This window comes from Taudactylus pleione, unplaced genomic scaffold, assembly GCF_031769625.1.
Source record: "Taudactylus pleione unplaced genomic scaffold, aTauple2 ptg000378l, whole genome shotgun sequence".
In the NCBI taxonomy this organism is placed as follows: domain Eukaryota; kingdom Metazoa; phylum Chordata; class Amphibia; order Anura; family Myobatrachidae; genus Taudactylus; species Taudactylus pleione.
Genome location: NW_028284779.1, coordinates 5,102,593 through 5,123,563, shown reverse-complemented (window position 1 = coordinate 5,123,563; position 20,971 = coordinate 5,102,593). Strand labels below are relative to the sequence as shown.

The window sequence follows — 20,971 nt, the reverse complement described above, 5'->3', positions numbered from 1 at the left end:
AACCAAGGGTTGTCTCCATGGAACCTACATTCTTCCCTATTGAGTTGGAGCTGTGTCTGCACATAAGAGGGAACATTGGTGCTTTTTCTGCATTTTGGAAAGGAAAGTGGTGCCTTAACTGTATGTTGGAGGGGACATGGAGCTTTTTCTGCATGATGGAGATGACATGGGTTTTTTTCTCATTTTGGAGAATACATGGAGCTTTTTCTGCATGTTGGGGCGGACATGAAGCGTTTTCTGCATGTTGGAGAGGGCATGGAGCTTTTTATGCATGCTGGAGAGGATATGATCCTTTGTCGTCATGTTGTAGACTTTAAATGCATGTTGGAGAGGACATGGAGCTTTATCTGCATGCTGGAGAGTATAGTGGAGCTTTATCTGCATGTTGGAGAGGACGGAGCTTTATCTGTATGTTGGAGAGTATAGCGGAGCTTTATCTGCATGCTGGAGAGGACAGGGAGCTTTATCTGTATGTGGGAGAGTATAGTGGAGCTTTATCTGCATGTTGGAGAGTATAGCGGAGCTTTATCTGCATGTTGGAGAGTATAGCGGAGCTTTATCTGCATGTTGGAGAGTATAGTGGAGCTTTATCTGCATGTTGGAGAGTATAGCGGAGCTTTATCTGCATGTTGGAGAGTATAGTGGAGCTTTATCTGCATGTTGGAGAGGTCATGGAGATCTGTCTGCATGTTGGTGAGGTCATAGAGCTTTATCTGCATGTTGGAGAGTGTAGTGGAGCTTTATCTGCATGATGTTGGAGAGGTCATAAGCTGCATACACACACAACGATTTTTTTAACGATAATCGTTTGTAAAAATCGTTCACTTTCTGAGTCAAACGAACGATTTTCGTTCATGCGCGTTCACATTTGTAGTTTGTAGTTCAGTCAGACTTGTCAACTCAACGATTTTCAGTAAGGGAATATGCAAAAATTGTTTGTAGTTCTAAAAAATTGTTCATTACATTTAAATGAACATAGTAAATGAACAACTTTAGTAAACGATTTTAGTTAATTTTTTCAAGGGAGAAAATCATTTACTAAAATCGTTCATTAACTAAATCGTTGTGTGTGTATGCAGCTATAGAGCTTTATCTGCATATTGGAGAGGTCATGGAGCTTTATTTGCATGTTGGAGAGGTCATTGAGCTTTATCTGCATGTTGGTTGACGGTGGGTGTTGGTGAGGTGTTGGACCAGACATTTTTGATGTGTCTTCATGGTGGACCTGATGGCGCAGTTACAGCTGCATATAGCAATTTACTGGCCTCTACCTGAATCATTAGCATATCATACATCTCTTGTCTCCTCCTTTGAACACTCAGACTGTGGGCCTGATTCAGAGCCGGACGCTACTTGCGAACGGTCGTTCAGAAAAAGGGGCCGGCTATTTAAATTGAGCGCTCGCTCTTTGCGGTCTGTTGACGCCTCTATGTCTGAGCGAGCGAGCGAAACATGCGCTCGCTATTTTGTAAAGACGCCCCCTGGCCGTTCGCATCATACGTCATCTCCGCTATTTATTAGATTAATCGAGTACATTGAAAGGCGTCTGCACTGCTCGCAGTGCTTGCGGTTGGATTTTCCTACCGCAATCATGCGAACAGTTCAGGCTAACAGACAACCAAATGACGTAGCCTATGGCGCTGCTTTGTTAATTATGCACACCCTTAAAATGCCTGTTTTGACCGTTTAGCACGCCTGCGTTCGGATCTCCACTCCCCGTTTTCAAGCTCCTTCCCCTGTTACCACCCACAAACGCCTCATCCTGACACTCAAATTAGCAGGCACTCGCTATTTTGCGAGCGCACAATTTCCGACCACAATGACTGGTTGGCGCATGCGCATTACAACCCATACGCATGCGCAGATGTGCGAACATTGCTCGGAGCGAACGAGCGGCCGCTTACGAGCATCTCTGAATCAGGCCCTGTGTCCCAGGATGTCTCTCTCAGTCAGCCTGTCACATTTTTCATCTGTTAAGCTGTCCAACTGTACAGTGCAGAATCCGCCAATCACATAGACACAGTAACAGGGCTCATTACTTGGTTCCTGCGCAGCAGCCATTGACGTTCCTATAATCTGTCCTATTTCGGTGTAGTTGGAGTTTAGCCCTTTTATTGCTGAAGACGGCGTCGTAGATTCCAAGGAGAATGAAACATTTTGCCAGAACACTTTTGTAAACAAAGTGACACAAATTGAGGATGGAAATTCCTGTGGGTAAAACGGGACCAAAGCTGTGTCTCTTCCAGATGGTGTTTTGAATAAATGTATCACACAGCCGGGAGGGGCGGCGATGGGAATTCTGGTTGTGGCACGTGGACTCTTCAAGGCAGAATAAATAGATGGTTCTGTGCTGCGATTATAACCAATTGTTAACTGGCCACCTGGAAACTGCCGGCGAATTCTGTCTGTCGCTTGGTGTTAGCAGGTTGCATCAAGGACTTCTCATCTGCGCAGACCAATGGAATGAAATGTTTCTGCCAATGACTGCTCATCTCAGGTCGGGGGTGGATTAATTGGGTCTGATAATCCCGTTAGTGTGCAAGAAATCAATCAATACGCTCTGACCTATAGAGTAAGAAAATATTAAATACTGCCCATATCTATTGCACAACTACTGTACCTCCCACAGAGAACAACTGATTGTATGAGGTGCTCCTTATATACAGGTGTGTTTTACCCCATCCGATTCTGTGATATGAGAATGAAATGAAGCACAGCCTCGGTATATTGGGTGACGGGTGAGTGCAGGACGCGTTCCTTCCCCTTCATCATAATGGACGGTATCCGGATGGAAGATCTACAATGTCTAGATAGACAGTCAATAGGTCGAGACCAGATGGTCAACAGGATCAAAATGTCAATAAGGTCAAATGGTCAACAGTTAAAAGGTCGACATGGACTTAGGTCGACAGATTCAAAAAGTTGACACATGGTTTTCCATGATTTTTAGGGTTAGGCACTTGGCAGAGGGTTAGGATGAGGATTAGGGTTAGACACTTGGCAGAGGGTTAGGTTTAGGGTTAGGCACATGGCAGAGGGTTAGGGTTAAACACTTGGCAGAGGGTTAGGATGAGGTTTTAGGGTCAGGCACTTGGCAGAGGGTTAGGTTGAGGGTTTAGGGACAGGCACTTGGCAGAGGGTTTGGGTTAAACACTTGGCAGAGGGTTTCGGCACTAGGGGGAGGGTTAGGATGAGGGTTAGATTTAGGCACTTGGCGGAGGGTTAGGTTTAGGAACTTGGCAGAGGGTTCGGCACTGGGGGAGGGTTAGGGTTATATTTCAGCAATTGGAGGAGGGTTAAGTTTAGGGTTAAGCACTAGGGGGAGGGTTAGGATGTGTGACCTTTTTCTGTGTCAACCTTTTGACCCTGTCGACCTTCTACCTTTTGACCCTGTCAACCTATTGCCTTTTCGAACATCTGGTGTCGACATACAGTATTGACTGTCTATCTAGACACTGTCAATCTTTTAAACTATGCCCTAATGGACACCAAGAATAATATAGAATGTATTTAATAGCTTTGATGTACTGTGGGCCAGGCATACAAGCCTTGATCCTAAGCACAGTTGCTCTGCAAATATGTAATCCAGTGTCTGTTCTATCTGTACGTATTCGCTGCCTCCATATTGAACGCCACTGCTGTGGGATGTGCTGCTGCTTTGTAAATAAATGATAAGACTTTACCTGCTCTGATTTCCTTGCACAAGCCCCTTCCAGCGGCGTTCTGTCCTCCTGCAGCACGCAGCCCTGTCTCAGCTCCACATGTTGTTAGATTAATTCATCTTAAATCTCACTTTTTCCTGATACATTCTATATATTTTGGGTTAAAAGTGTTTTTATCTTTGTCAATACGTTTCCATACTTTCTTATGAACATTTTCTATTTTTGGCCTTTTCAATGTAAACTTCAGACATTTCTCTTAGATTTCTTGATCTCTGCTGCTTATTTATTCATGTGCATGTGACTTTTGCTTTTCGTGCAATCACTACGGCACCTGTGAAAGCTGTCACTCAGTCACTACGGCACCTGTGAAAGCTGTCACTCAGTCACTACGGCACCTGTGAAAGCTGTCACTCAGTCACTACGGCACCTGTGAAAGCTGTCACTCAGTCACTACGGCACCTGTGAAAGCTGTCACTCAGTCACTACGGCACCTGTGAAAGCTGTCACTCAGTCACTACGGCACCTGTGAAAGCTGTCACTCAGTCACTACGGCACCTGTGAAAGCTGTCACTCAGTCACTACGGCACCTGTGAAAGCTGTCACTCAGTCACTACGGCACCTGTGAAAGCTGTCACTCAGTCACTACGGCACCTGTGAAAGCTGTCACTCAGTCACTACGGCACCTGTGAAAGCTGTCACTCAGTCACTACGGCACCTGTGAAAGCTGTCACTCAGTCACTACGGCACCTGTGAAAGCTGTCACTCAGTCACTACGGCACCTGTAAAAGCTGTCACTCAGTCACTACGGCACCTGTAAAAGCTGTCACTCAGTCACTACGGCACCTGTGAAAGCTGTCACTCAGTCACTACGGCACCTGTGAAAGCTGTCACTCAGTCACTACGGCACCTGTGAAAGCTGTCACTCAGTCACTACGGCACCTGTGAAAGCTGTCACTCAGTCACTACGGCACCTGTGAAAGCTGTCACTCAGTCACTACGGCACCTGTGAAAGCTGTCACTCAGTCACTACGGCACCTGTGAAAGCTGTCACTCAGTCACTACGGCACCTGTGAAAGCTGTCACTCAGTCACTACGGCACATGTGAAAGCTGTCTCTCAGTCACTACGGCACCTGATGTAGCCGATTTGGTTATAGATGATCTGAATCACCCGGCATTTTATCTGTCCCAATCCTATTCTGCCGGTTACCAATTCTGATGAGCAATGCACTCCTTGACTTGGTTCACTAGGGCAGCGCAGAAGTCTGAATTTGGTCTTACCATAGTCGGTATTCTGTGCTTTGCCATATGAGCTTCTTGCCTTTTGGGGACTGTCCAGGTCGGGATGTGTAATGTGGCTTCAGCTGGGAGGGAAAACACGATTTTGCGCATTCAAAAAAGGTATAATATAAAAATGTAACAATGCTGACATACGTGATATCCACATCATAAATTTTGACACCTGGAGAAAGTCAACATGGATAGAATATCGACATTACCATTAGGCTTAGTTTTAGCGTTAGGGTTAGACTTCAGGTTCCTACACAGTAGAGGATTTTTGGAACGATATGCCTGATTCTGACGCATCGGAACGACATATCGTTCAAAATCGTCTTGTGTATGCACTATGTTGTCCAGTGCGCGCTCCCATCGGGTCATCAGTTGCATCGTCAGGTTGGACTGCATGTAGGGCAGAGGCCGACGTATCGGGCGGTCAGGCACCGGATCATCTAGTGTGTACCGACCACCTTATATGTCGCCCGTCGGCGAGGGTGCCGCTGGTCGCATCACTGGGTACACACATCGCTTAATGTGTACCCAGTTTTACATTGTGTCGACATGATATATGTTGACCTAATATACCGCACCCGTTGGCATCAGGGAGGTCCCTGTCGGCACTGATTGCGGTTTTGTTAGCCTGACACGTGAATCCTTACTCCAATACATTGAATGAGTTTCTCACCAGGCGTAACTCGAATTGCAGACCCAACATGTTATGTTTGCCGACACACGGTTCCTTATTAATGACTCACGTGTGGATTTTCAGTCCCTACAGAAAACGTGGCCACCATCGCGGAAGCAGCCAGCGTGATCGAGGGGGTAAGCCGCAGTCGTAACGCCTTGCTGAACGGAGACACAAAGAACTACGACTGGGATTCCGGTTACACCTGTCACCAGCTGGGCAGTGGTGCTATTGTCATTCAGCTCGCCCAACCCTACATGATTGGCTCCATCAGGTAGGTGCTGTTCATTGCTGTGCCATCACTTACCCCTTGGTGTCACAGGGATTTTGTCAGGAAATGTACAGTCTCCTTGTGGATTACAGTGGTAGCTCTGTAATTGTGTATAATAAACACATGTTCATATTATACAGTATGCTGTGACATTACTACACAAGAATATAGCTGTGGAACAGCGCCCCCTGCTGTAATTTATAGGATGTTACATATTACACAGGATACAGCCATATTCTCAGGGTATACTGGTCATGGAACTCTTGGTTGACCTCTCAGAGCAACCACTGGCACTCTAGGCATTGTGGAACTGCAAGTCCTATCATCCTGCAACCTCTGGCTGGGACTTGTAGTTCTGCAACAGCCAGAAAGCCACAGTTTGGCTACTGCATCTCTTCTGTAGAGAATAGTAAATGTAAGCTCCAGGATATATGTTTACATGAGAGCTGATTGCTTTCTGTGGGTCACTGTAACAGTCTGAGGGACTCAGTGACAGGGATTGTGCTATATAATAAACACGTCTGAGTTATTATTGTCTGGGAGCTATAGCTGCCTCACAGTGTCCCAGGAGCTACCGTTCTGTCAGGATAGAGATCTACCTTCATTATTACTGTTTGTTTCCAGTTTATGTACAATAACAGAATAGTCCCTTTAGTGTATATCACACAGCTGTCTGCTGATGTAGTAACAGGCCTGCAGAATATCGCACAGCTGCTGATGTAGTAACAGGTCTGCAGAATATCGCACAGCTGTCTGCTGATATGCAGTGCATCCGGAAAGTATTCACAAAGCTTCACTTTTTCCACATTTTGTTATGTTACAGCCTTATTCCAAAATAGAATACATAAATTTTTGTCCTCAAATTCTACACACAATACCTCATAATGACAAAGTATAAAAAGTTTTTTTGAGATTTTTGCAAATGTAATAATAAAAAAAAACACTACAAAATCACATGTACATAAGTATTCACGGCCTTTGCCATGAAGCTCAAAATTGAGCTCAGGTGCATCCTCTTTCCACTGATCATCCTTGAGATGTTCCTACGGCTTAATGGAGTCCACCTGTGGTAAATTCAGTTGATTAGACATGATTTTGAAAGGCATACACCTGTCTATATAAGGTCCACCAGGACTCTTCCTAGAGTTGGCCGTCCGTCTAAACTGAGCGATCGGGGGAGAAGTGCCCTAGTCAGGGAGGTGACCAAGAGCCCGATGGTCACGCTGTCAGAGCTACAGCATTCCTCTGTGGAGAGAGGAGAACCTTCCAGAAGGACAACCATCTCTGCAGCAATTTACCAATCAGGCCTGTATGGTAGAGTGGCCAGACAGAAGCCACTCCTTAGTAAAAAGTACATGACAGCCCGCCTGGAGTTTGCCAAAATGCACCTGAAGGACTCTCAGACCATGAGAGACAAAGATTGAACTCTTTGGCGTGAATGCCAGGCGTTATGTTTGGAGGAAACCAGGCACCGCTCATCACCAGGCCAATACCATCCCTACAGTGAAGCATGGTGGTGGCAGCATCATGCTGTGGGGATGTTTTTCAGCGGTAGGAACTGGGAGACTAGTCAGGATAGAGGGAAAGATGAATGCAGCAATGTACAGAGACATCCTGGATGAAAACCTGCTCTTGACCTCAGACTGGGGCGACGGTTCATCTTTCAATAGGACAACGACCCTAAGCACACAGCCAAGATATCAAAGGAGTGGCTTCAGGACAACTCTGTGAATGTCCTTGAGTGGCCCAGCCAGAGCCCAGACTTGAATCCGATTGAACATCTCTGGAGAGATCTGAAAATGGCTGTGCACCAACGCTTCCAAACCAACCTGATGGAGCTTGAGAGGTGCTGCAAAGAGGAATCGGCAAAACTGCCCAAAGATAAGTGTGCCAAGCTTGTGGCATCATATTCAAAAAGACTTGAGGCTATAATTGCTGTCAAAGGTGCATCAACAAAGTATTGAGCAAAGGCTGTGAATACTATGTACATGTGATTTCTTAGTTTAGTTTATTTTTATTAAATTTGCAAAAATCGCAAAAAAACTTTTTACACATTGTCATTATGGGGTATTGTGTGTAGAATTTGAGGACAAAAATGAATTTATTCCATTTTGGAATAGGGTTGTAACATAACAAAATGTGGAAAAAGTGAAGCGTTGTGAATACTTTCCGAATGCACTCTAGAAACAGGACTGCAGAACATAACATAGCTGTCTGCTGATGTAGTAACAGGACTGCAGAACATCACAGCTGTCTACTGATATAGTAACAGGACTGCAGAACATCACACAGCTGTCTGCTGATATAGTAACAGGACTGCAGAACATCACACAGCTGTCTGCTGATACAGTAACAGGACTGCAGAACATCATACAGCTGTCTGCTGATACAGTAACAGGACTGCAGAACATCACACAGCTGTCTGCTGATACAGTAACAGGACTGCAGAACATCATACAGCTGTCTGCTGATGTAGTAACAGGACTGCAGAACATCACACAGCTGTCTGCTGATGTAGTAACAGGACTGCAGAACATCACACAGCTGTCTACTGATATAGTAACAGGACTGCAGAACATCACGCAGCTGTCTGCTGATATAGTAACAGGACTGCAGAACATCACATAGCTGTGTGCTGATATAGTAACAGGACTGCAGAACATCAGGCAGCTGTCTGCTGATGTAGTAACAGGACTGCAGCACATCACACAGCTGTCTGCTGATATAGTAACAGGACTGCAGAACATCACGCAGCTGTCTGCTGATATAGTAACAGGACTGCAGAACATCACATAGCTGTCTGCTGATATAGTAACAGGACTGCAGAACATCAGGCAGCTGTCTGCTGATGTAGTAACAGGACTGCAGCACATCACACAGCTGTCTGCTGATATAGTAACAGGACTGCAGAACATCACGCAGCTGTCTGCTGATATAGTAACAGGACTGCAGAACATCACATAGCTGTCTGCTGATGTAGTAACAGGACTGCAGAACATCAGGCAGCTGTCTGCTGATGTAGTAACAGGACTGCAGCACATCACACAGCTGTCTGCTGATATAGTAACAGGACTGCAGAACATCACGCAGCTGTCTGCTGATATAGTAACAGGACTGCAGAACATCACATAGCTGTCTGCTGATATAGTAACAGGACTGCAGAACATCAGGCAGCTGTCTGCTGATGTAGTAACAGGACTGCAGCACATCACACAGCTGTCTGCTGATATAGTAACAGGACTGCAGAACATCACGCAGCTGTCTGCTGATATAGTAACAGGACTGCAGAACATCACATAGCTGTCTGCTGATGTAGTAACAGGACTGCAGAACATCAGGCAGCTGTCTGCTGATGTAGTAACAGGACTGCAGCACATCACACAGCTGTCTGCTGCTATAGTACAGGACAGCAGAGCACAGGACGGTGAGGAAGTGGTGGGTTTATTGGTGCACAGGACGGTGAGTAAGTGGTGGGTGTATTAGTGCACAGGACGGTGAGGTAGTGGTGGGTATATTGGTGCACAGGACGGTGAGGAAGTGGTGGGTTTATTGGTGCACAGAACGGTGAGGAAGTGGTGGGTATATTGGTGCAGCTGGTGGTGACGGTGTGGTGGGTTTATTGGTGCACAGGACGGTGAGGAAGTGGTGGGTATATTGGTGCACAGGACGGTGAGGAAGTGGTGGGTATATTGGTGCACAGGATGGTGAGGAAGTGGTGGGTTTATTAGTGCACAGGACGGTGAGGAAGTGGTGGGTATATTGGTGCACAGGACGGTGAGGAAGTGGTGGGTATATTGGTGCACAGGACGGTGAGGAAGTGGTGGGTTTATTGGTGCACAGAACGGTGAGGAAGTGGTGGGTATATTGGTGCAGCTGGTGGTGACGGTGTGGTGGGTTTATTGGTGCACAGGGCAGTGAGGAAGTGTTGGGTGTATTGGTGCACAGGACGGTGAGGAAGTGGTGGGTGTATTGGTGCACAGGACAGTGAGGAAGTGGTGGGTATATTAGAGCACAGGACGGTGAGGAAGTGGTGGGTTTATTGGTGCACAGGACGGTGAGGAAGTGGTGGGTGTATTAGTGCACAGGACGGTGAGGAAGTGGTGGGTGTATTGGTGCACAGGGCAGTGAGGAAGTGGTGGGTGTATTGGTACACAGGGCAGTGAGGAAGTGGTGGGTTTATTGGTGCACAGGACGGTGAGGAAGTGGTGGGTGTATTAGTGCACAGGACGGTGAGGAAGTGGTGGGTTTATTGGTGCACAGGACGGTGAGGAAGTGGTGGGTATATTGGTGCACCTGGTGGTGACGGTGTGGTGGGTTTATTGGTGCACAGGGCAGTGAGGAAGTGGTGGGTGTATTGGTGCACAGGACGGTGAGGAAGTGGTGGGTATATTAGAGCACAGGACGGTGAGGAAGTGGTGGGTTTATTGGTGCACAGGATGGTGAGGAAGTGGTGGGTGTATTAGTGCACAGGACGGTGAGGAAGTGGTGGGTGTATTGGTGCACAGGGCAGTGAGGAAGTGGTGGGTGTATTGGTACACAGGGCAGTGAGGAAGTGGTAGGTTTATTGGTGCACCGGACGGTGAGGAAGTGGTGGGTGTATTAGTGCACAGGGCGGTGAGGAAGTGGTGGGTGTATTAGTGCACAGGACGGTGAGGAAGTGGTGGGTTTATTGGTGCACAGGACGGTGAGGAAGTGGTGGGTGTATTGGTACACGGGGCAGTGAGGAAGTGGTGGGTTTATTGGTGCACAGGACGGTGAGGAAGTGGTGGGTGTATTAGTGCACAGGACGGTGAGGAAGTGGTGGGTGTATTAGTGCACAGGACGGTGAGGAAGTGGTGGGTTTATTGGTGCACAGGACGGTGAGGAAGTGGTGGGTATATTGGTGCACCTGGTGGTGACGGTGTGGTGGGTTTATTGGTGCACAGGGCAGTGAGGAAGTGGTGGGTGTATTGGTGCACAGGACGGTGAGGAAGTGGTGGGTATATTAGAGCACAGGACGGTGAGGAAGTGGTGGGTTTATTGGTGCACAGGATGGTGAGGAAGTGGTGGGTGTATTAGTGCACAGGACGGTGAGGAAGTGGTGGGTGTATTGGTGCACAGGGCAGTGAGGAAGTGGTGGGTGTATTGGTACACAGGGCAGTGAGGAAGTGGTGGGTTTATTGGTGCACCGGACGGTGAGGAAGTGGTGGGTGTATTAGTGCACAGGGCGGTGAGGAAGTGGTGGGTGTATTAGTGCACAGGACGGTGAGGAAGTGGTGGGTTTATTGGTGCACAGGACGGTGAGGAAGTGGTGGGTATATTGGTGCACCTGGTGGTGACGGTGTGGTGGGTTTATTGGTGCACAGGGCAGTGAGGAAGTGGTGGGTGTATTGGTGCACAGGACGGTGAGGAAGTGGTGGGTGTATTGGTGCACAGGACGGTGAGGAAGTGGTGGGTGTATTGGTGCACAGGGCAGTGAGGAAGTGGTGGGTATATTAGAGCACAGGACGGTGAGGAAGTGGTGGGTATATTAGAGCACAGGACGGTGAGGAAGTGGTGGGTGTATTGGTGCACAGGACGGTGAGGAAGTGGTGGGTGTATTGGTGCACAGGACAGTGAGGAAGTGGTGGGTATATTAGAGCACAGGACGGTGAGGAAGTGGTGGGTGTATTGATGCACAGGACGGTGAGGAAGTGGTGGGTGTATTGGTGCACAGGACGGTGAGGAAGTGGTGGGTTTATTGGTGCACAGGACGGTGAGGAAATACCGCGGTATGTACCAAGAATATCGCAAAGGACAGCTCTCCCGATAACAGCTGTCCTTTGCGATGCTGCCGGGCAGAGGGACTTCTGGATTTAACACCCAGAAGTCCCTCTGGCGTACTTCTGCGCATATGCAGAAGGCCGCAGGGGCTCATGGGAGGGATCCGATCGAATCCCTCTCAAGGGAGAGTGTCCGGAAAAGAAACCCATAGGTTTCTATTGGGTAACGCCATCTGAAGGTGGCGTTACCCATCGGGACGAAACAATGCATTCCGGTGCTTTGTACATATGAGGAATGCGGTAAAACCCCCGAAAACTGCATTTTCGGGGGTTTTACCGCATTTTCATACTTAGTACATCTCGGCCTTAGAGTGTACATTTTTTTTCTGCTTCTACCTACCCTATATATTATTATCATATTTTTAAAATGTAGAATTTCATTTCTCTGTGTGGTGCATTTAAACTCCAAAAAATTGACATGAAATGTAATGTGAGTGACATCGAGTGACTGTTCAGTTGTTTTCAAAAAGCACTTTTGGTGTACAGCGTGGGGGAGAAATTTAAAATGTGCAAATGCTGTTGACCAGGGTCCTGGAGTTGTTAGAAATGTTCCTTAGCTTCAGACGGTGAGGAGTACTAAAAATGTTGGTACAGCAGGGTTGAGAATTGGCATTATGCCAGGGCTAGTGGCACAGTCAGCAAGGCTTGGGTGGTCCTCTGTTTGGGAACAATAAAGATGCTGCATAGTGACATTGATAAGAGTAATCAGAGAGGTTCAGTAACATATGATCATATGATACTAATAATGTTGGTAGTGGCACAGTACAAAGGATAGGTGAGGAAAACTAATGTTGGTAGCGGTACAGTACAGGGGTTATGAAAGAAGTACTAATGTTGGGAGTGATACAGTGCACAAGATAGGTGTGGAGAATCAATGGTAGCGGTGCAGTACAGGGAATTGGTATGAAATACCGCCGGCCATTCCCTGCAACGGCAGGCCGACATCAGCAGAGATCCCGGCAGCGGAAGCCCGACAGCACTGGAAATCCCGATCGTGGATAGGTGAGTATCTACTAACCTAACCCTAACCCTCCTAAGGGGTGCCTAACCCTAACCTCCCCCCCAAGTGCCTAACCCTAACCACCCCCTTCCCCGCTGCCTAAACCTAAGTCCCCCGGGGGGTGCCTAACCCTAAGTCCCCCCCGGGGGTGCCTAACCCTAACCCTCCCTCCCCCTAGCCTAACCCTCCCGGGGGGGGGGGTGCCTAACCCTAAGTCCCCCCCGGGAGCCCTTGCCGGGATATGACAGTCGGGAAGCCGGCTGCCGGTATTTAGGCAGTCGGCTTCCCGATTGCATACCCAGTACAGGGTATAGTTGAGGAGAACTAATGTTGGTAGGGGTACAGGGGGTAGGTGAGGAGAACTAATATTGGTAGTGAAACAGCACAAGGGTTAGGGGAGGACAACTAGTAATATTGTTAGCGGTAAGGTAAGGAGTACTAATGTTGGTAGTAATACAGTACACAGGATACGTGTGGAGAATTAATGCTGGTAGCTGTACAGTACACGGAACAGATTAGAAGAACTAATAATGTTGGTATTGGTACAGTACAGGGGATACTTGAAGAGAACTCATAATGTTAGTGGTACAGTATAGTGGATAGGTGAGGAGATGTTGGTAGTGGTAATGAACATGGGATAGGTGAGGATAACTAATAATGTTATAGTTCATGGGATAGGTGAGAATAGCTAATACTTTTAGTAGTGGTATAGTACATGGGATAGATGAGAAGTACTAATATAGTTGGTAGTGGTACAGTACAGGGGATAAAGGAGGCCTACTAATAATGTTTGTAGTGGTACAGTACAGGAGATAGGTGAGGAGAACTAATAATGGAAGTGGAGTGGTAGAGTACAGAGGATAGGCAAGGAGTATTAATGTTAGTATTGGTACTGTACACTGGACAGGGGAGGAGTAATAATAATGTTGGTAGTGGTACAGAACAGAGGATAAGTGAGGAGAACTAATAATGTTGGTAGTTGTACAGTACAGTGGATAGGTGAGGTGAAGTAATAATGTTGGTAGTACAGTACAGGGGATAGCTGTGGAGAACTAATAATGTTGGTAGTGGTATAGTACACGGGAATGAGGAGTAGTAATAATGTTTGTGGAGTGGTACAGTACAGGGAATTATGAAGGAGTTCTAATAAGTAATGGTACAGTACATGGAACATGTGTGGAGTACTACTAATGTAGGTAGTGATAATGTACATGGGATAGGTTAGGAATAATATTAATGTTATAGTACATTGGATACGTGAGAAGATCTAATACTTTTAGATGTTATAGTACAGGGGATAGATGAGAAGTACTAATATAGTTGGTAGTGGTACAGTTCAGGGGTTAGTGCGGAGAACTAATAATGTTGGTAGTGGTACAGTACAGATGATAAGTGAGGTGTACTAAAAATGTTGGTAGTGGTACAGTACAGATAGGCGAAGAGTACTAAAAATGGTAGTAGGGTGATACAGTACATGGGACAAGTGAGGAGTTCTAACAATGTTGGTAATGGTACAGTACAGGGGATAGGTGAGGTACTAATAATGTTGGCAGTAGAGTGATACAGTACGGTGGACAGGTGAGGAGTACGAATAATGATGGTAGTGAAGTTGTACAGTTGTACAGTAGAGGGCATAGGTGAGGAGTACTAATAATGTTGGTAGTGGTACAGTGCAGGGGATAGGTGAGGTACTAATAATGTTGGCAGTAGAGTGAAACAGTACAGTGGACAGGTGAGGAGAAATAATAATGTTGGTAGTGGAGTGGCACAGTACAGGGGATATGTGAGGAGTACTCATAATGGTGGTAGTGGAGTGGTACAGGGCATAGGTGAGGAGTACTAATAATATTGGTAGTAGAGTGATACCGTACATGGGACAGGTGAGGTGTACTAATAATGTTGGTAGTGGTACAGTACAGGGGAAAGGTGAGGAGTACTAATAATGTTTGCAGTAGAGTGGCACAGTACAGGGGAAAGGTGAGGAGTACTAATAATGTTTGCAGTAGAGTGGCACAGTACAGGTGAAAGGTGAGGAGTACTAATAATGTTTGCAGTAGAGTGGCACAGTACAGGTGAAAGGTGAGAAGTACTAATAATGTTTGCAGTAGAGTGGCACAGCAGTACAGGTGAAAGGTGAGAAGTACTAATAATGGCCCTCATTCAGAGCCGTACGCTCTGAGCAGAGCGCACGCTCTGAATGAGGGCCGGGCTCCATTTTCATGGAGCGTCCTCCTGGACGCTCGTATAGCTGTGGGTCACCACCCACAGGCTATACGAGCGTGCTTTTTGATGGCCGCGATGGTCGAGACCATCGCGACCATCGAATTTGCGAGCCGGAGCCTGCGGTTGAGGTTTTCAACCGCAAGCTCCGGAGTGATTTTGGCTCTATCAGAGCCAAAATCACTCCCACTGACATCACTAGTGATGTCAGTGGGCCGGCTTCTGACGGGAGGCGTTCCCGTGGGAACGCCCCCGTCAGGGAGGCACGCCCCCGGCACGCCCACCAAAGGGGGCGTGCTGTCAATCAACATTGACAGCACGCCCCCTTTGATCGGACACAACGAGCGAAGGACTTTCCTTCGCTCGTCGCGTCTGGCGCATGCGCACGACGGAGCTCCCTCCGTCGTGCGCATGCTCAGTGCAGACCATCGACCCACTTGCGAGCGGACAGCCGCTCGCGAGTGGGTCTGAATCAGGCCCAATGTTAGCAGTAGAGTGGCACAGTACAAGGGACAGGTGAGGAGAACTAATGATGCTGGTAGTGGAGTAGTGCAGATGCTTCCACTTACATTGTTGCTGATTGCGCTACAAACGTGCGCGCATCGCGCCATGCGGCCGCATACGCTACGGCGCACACTGCGATTGCACCATGCAATCCTATGGGGTCGCATGCATGGCGTGATTTGCCGCGCGAGCAGCAAGGATGTAACTGGACATATCTGTACATTACAGAGGATAGGTGAGGAGAACTAATGATGTTGGTAGTGGAGTGATACAGTACAGAGGATAGGTGAGGAGAACTAATAATGTTGGTAGTGGAGTGGTATAGTACAGGGGATAGGTGAGGAGTACTAATAATGTTGGTAGTGGAGTGATACAGTACAGGGGATAGATGAGGAGTACTAAGAATGTTGGTAGTGGAGTGATACAGTACAGAGGATAGGTGAGGAGAACTAATAATGTTGGTAGTGGAGTGGTACAGTACAGGGGATAGGTGAGGAGAACTAATAATGTTGGTAGTGGAGTGGTATTGTACAGGGGATAGGTGAGGAGAACTAATAATGTTGGTAGTGGAGTGTTACAGTACAGGGGATAGGTGAGGAGTACTAATAATGTTGGTAGTGGAGAGATACAGTACAGAGGATAGGTGAGGAGAACTAATAATGTTGGTAGTGGAGTGGTACAGTACAGGGGATAGGTGAGGAGTACTAATAATGTTGGTAGTGGAGTGATACAGTACAGAGGATAGGTGAGGAGAACTAATAATGTTGGTAGTAGAGTGGTACAGTACAAGGGATAGGTGAGGAGAACTAATAATGTTGGTAGTGGAGTGGTACAGTACAGGGGATAGGTGAGGAGAACTAATAATGTTGGTAGTGGAGTGGTACAGTACAGGGGATAGGTGAGGAGAACTAATAATGTTGGTAGTGCAGTAGTACAGTACAGGGGGTAGGTGAGGAGTACTAATAATGTTGGTAGTGGAGTGGTACAGTACAGAGGATAGGTGAGGAGAACTAATAATGTTGGTAGTGGAGTGGTACAGTACAGAGGATAGGTGAGGAGAACTAATAATGTTGGTAGTGGAGTGGTACAGTACAGGGGATTGGTGAGGAGAACTAATAATGTTGGTAGTGGAGTGGTACAGTACAGGGGATAGGTGAGGAGAACTAATAATGTTGGTAGTGCAGTGGTACAGTACAGGGGGTGGGTGAGAAGTACTAATATAGCAGCGGTAAGATTTAGCATAAGTGCATTAGCTGCTGGAGAATACATGACAGTGAAATCATGTTTTGCATTTAGTTAATTACACTACTGACATATACTCTACAGTAATTAATAAGTAAACAATTACTTGTTGACAGAAGTGGTCACACTAGACATTAGCTGTTTATGAAGGAGTCGGATTAGAAGGTTTGGTGTACTGACATTACAGCCCTATTATTGGTGTACATTGTGTGGGGAAGAAGTGGTGGGTTTGGAGGTAAAAATGGCTCAGATGCCAGGAGCAAATGTAGGGTTAAGAGGAGCTCTTAGCACACAGTGTGAGAAGTAAGTGGTGGTTTTGGAGATGCTATTGGAGCACAAAGGAACTGGTGGGTTTGGAGATATGATTGGCACAGTGCGGGCAGGAAGTGGTGGGTTTGGAGATACGATTGGCACAGTACGGGCAGAAAGTGGTGAGTTTGGAGATACGATTGGCGGAGTGCGGGCAGGAAGTGGTGGGTTTGGGGATACGATTGTCACAGTGCGGGCAGGGAGTGGTGGGTTTGGGGATACGATCGGCACAGAGGGCAGGAAGTGGTGGGTTTGGAGATGCTATTGGAGCACAAAGGAAGTGGTGGGTTTGGAGATATGATTGGCACAGTGCGGGCAGGAAGTGGTGGGTTTGGAGATATGATTGGCACAGTGCGGGCAGGAAGTGGGTTTGGAGATACGATTGGCACAATGCGGGCAGGAAGTGGTGGGTTTGGAGATACGATTGGCACAGTGCAGGCAGAAAGTGGTGAGTTTGGAGATATGATTGGCACAGTGCGGGCAGAAAGTTGTGAGTTTGGGGATATGATTGGCGGAGTGTGGGCAGGAAGTGGTGGGTTTGGGGATACGATTGGCACAGTGCGGGCAGGAAGTGGTGAGTTTGGAGATGCAATTGGCACAGTGTGGGCAGGAAGTGGTGGGTTTGGAGATGCTATTGGAGAACAAAGGAAGTGGTGGGTTTGGGGATATGATTGGCACAGTGTGGGCAGAAAGTGGTAAGTTTGGAGATACGATTGGCGGACTGCGGGCAGGAACTGGTGGGTTTGGGGATACGATTGGCACAGTGCGGGCAGGATGTGGTGGGTTTGGAGATACAATTGGCACAGTGTGGGCAGGAAGTGGTGGGTTTGGAGATATGATTGGCACAATGCGGGCAGGAAGTGGTGGGTTTGGAGATACGATTGGCACAGTGCGAGCAGGAAGTGGTGGGTTTGGGGATACGATTGGCACAGTGCGTGCAGGAAGTGGTAGATTGGAGATACGATTGGCACAGTGCGTGCAAGAAGCGGTGGATTGGAGATACGATTGGCACAGTGCGTGCAGGAAGTGGTGGATTGGAGATACGATCGGCACAGTGCGAGCAGGAAGTGGTGGGTTTGGAGATACGATAGGCGGAGTCCGGGCAGGAAGTGGTGGGTTTGGAGATACGATAGGCGGAGTCAGGGCAGGAAGTGGTGGGTTTGGAGATACGATAGGCGGAGTCCGGGCAGGAAGTGGTGGGTTTGGAGATACGATAGGCGGAGTCAGGGCAGGAAGTGGTGGGTTTGGAGATACGATTGGCACAGTGTGGGCAGGAAGTGGTGGGTTTGGAGATGCTATAGGTGCACAATTCAGTGATAAAGTGCTTTTGTTTGGAGGTGCTATTGAAACACAGTGCGGGGAGGGAGTAAGTGGTTCGGAGGTATCATTGGGGGGGGGGGCTGTTTAGTCTTTTACTTTCCATGCATTTGTTCATTTATCAGCTGCTCGGTAAGAGCACTTTCCTCTGTCACCAGCGCCTTTATGTGCTTCACTGACTGCCGCTCCCACATCTGAGAGAGAGATAAATTACTCTCAATGTGTTCTGTAACTGGGTAATTGAGAAATAATTACATCATTTTCATGCCATTTAAAAACATTAAAATTTAAATAACAGAAACCTGCCGAGATTAGGCTACATAAAAGATTACGGGAGAGCGTAATAACTAATGGCATCAGAATCATTTGAAAGTTTATAGACCCTCTCTCCAAACTCTCAGCACTTATTAGGCCGTTCTTCATAGTCCTGTCCTCCGGGATGAAGGCTTCCGATTAATGTGAACGATCCGATTAGAGACCACACAGGAGAGTCGAGTTCACGTGATGGAAGAACCCAGAGACAACCCCTCTTCATATGCGTAAGATAACAGAACAGGACTCACTTGGGAGCTGCCAATGAGCTCCACCGACATAACTGGAATATTCCCGATAACATGGGACACATGCACCTAGGTAGCCAGTGTTATAAGGACATTGGGCCTGATTCGCATAACTGCTGCATCTATAGACATGGAGTTATGCTGTAAGTCCTGATAGCATCGCTAACCCGATTGCCGCGTCCAAAGACACAGCATCGGATCACCAACCGCCATGGTCGCTGCCATTACCCATCTGAGAAAGCCAAAAGCTACTCAAAATGGACATCTTACCCACGTAGCCGAGACCAGCAAATCTGCATCTTCCGACACAGACTTTGGCCTCGGCACTCCCAGATAATGGGGGGCGACACGCTCCCATTTCCAGGAGCGCATGCTGGGTCCACCCATTCCCCGCCCCCAAACGACCGCAGCCTGTCAGTCATGCTGAAACTGGAGAACTGCGAGAGATGTCGCACTATAGGACCGGTGAATGTGCAGTACAGATCCTTCACATATGCCAATCTGCTAACATCGGGTTTGCGTACATCCTTGAATGAGGCCCGTTGTCTATAAAAGCCCAACCAATATAACAGTGAATAAAGAACAGAGGGCCTGATTCACTACGAAGCGCAATTCTGCTTATACGCAAGCAACGCAGTTGCTAATATCAGCGCTGCTATTTAAATGTGTGCATTCACATTGCGATCGCAGGCAGACGTAAGGATGCCCTCTTCCCCTTACTCACATCCGCATATTAGGACAACATAGCAAAACAATCGGTAACATCGGACCCATATGCACACTTGCACAAGCCCTGACCTTACTCAGAAACGCACGCTATCAGTGCTATGGCAGCTTATGGCCACGCAGTGGATAATTTATGCACGCCCCTGCAACGGCATTGCAACGCACTGGCACGCCTGCTTTCAGCTGACCCCCCCTGTCTCCCACCCACAAACCCCACTTCCTGTCAGTCACTCTGCTCTGGGTCTGCGTAGCCTCTGCAGTCACAGTTCAGAACGCAATTGCTAGTTTGCGCACGCGCATATGCACGCAACAATCGTCCGATTGCGTGCGTATAAGCAACTGCGTTCCTTGCTGATTCAGAACCAGAGTCTTTCAATGAGAATTCACAACGGAATAAGATACAACAGTGTAACTCTGGTCCAATAATATTCAGACTCTTCACTAATAATTTCAACTTCATAAAACTAGTACTGTACATAGCGTTTTACCTTCTTGGTGTATATTGGAGTATTGAGTGCTGAGGTGTAATGGTCCTTGCAATGCTTTTGAAAGAAAAATCAAATACTGTAAAGTAAAAAAATGTATTTATAGACATGGAGTTATGCTGTATGGATTACTGTTTATATTATATTTTATCTTCTGTTCTATATGTTGAGTTACGTGATGATGAATCACACTTATTATTGTTCTAATGTCCCTTTGGGTATAGAAAATATAATTTGCAAAAGGGAATTGACATGCCTGCAGAGTCTCACACTTGCGTTCCAGCACTAAGGGGTCTGTTTATCATGCCCCGCTAGGTATGATTGATTATCGCCATGTATCGGGGCAATAAGTGATTTTTTTATCAGGGCAACTGCATCAATGGTTTTCTTGCAAGGACCCGGGCTCTGAGTAAATCTTACCTCTACGGCTTGTTCCCTAGGAGAGGGTCATCTGGTCTGCCTCAGTACTGTCAGTGGCAGCAGCTGCGGTATTCGCAGGTCTGGTAGATCCGGTTTTCCCTCGTCTTGTGATCACCCGATCTGGTAACATTGTGTAGTGTTGTGTAATCTCACCAGTGGTCATGTGACGAGGAAGGTGGTGGATGGCGCTGTGAACAACCCTGCTGAAAGGATTGGCATTCCAAAGCCTCTGTGCTCACTATGTCATAGATCATGCAACTGTGGTTACCATGGTATTCTTATGATACTTTTTATCATAAATCATCAGTAGCAGCTTGAAAAACTAAAATGATTGTAAAAGAACACCATACAGTATTTTGTACACACAAAAAAAAAAATATATATTTTTTTTTATTTTTTTTATTGGAATATCAGCTTTAAGTTCCAGTATACACCATACAAAGTGTTAATCCACACAGGTGTTTGTAAAGTGTGTAAACATGGCGGCTTCCTC

General features: G+C 47.1%; 1 protein-coding gene across 1 annotated transcript in view; it reads left to right on the top strand.

Annotated features, from left to right (window-relative positions):
- BTBD9 (BTB domain containing 9) overlaps window positions 1-20,971 on the top strand; it is a 216,918-nt gene that overhangs the window by 142,999 nt on the left and 52,948 nt on the right. Inside the window, exon 8 of the mRNA XM_088445317.1 lies at window positions 5,708-5,897. Coding sequence (XP_088301443.1) covers window positions 5,708-5,897 — 190 coding nt within the window. The remainder of the gene's footprint in view (window positions 1-5,707; window positions 5,898-20,971) is intronic.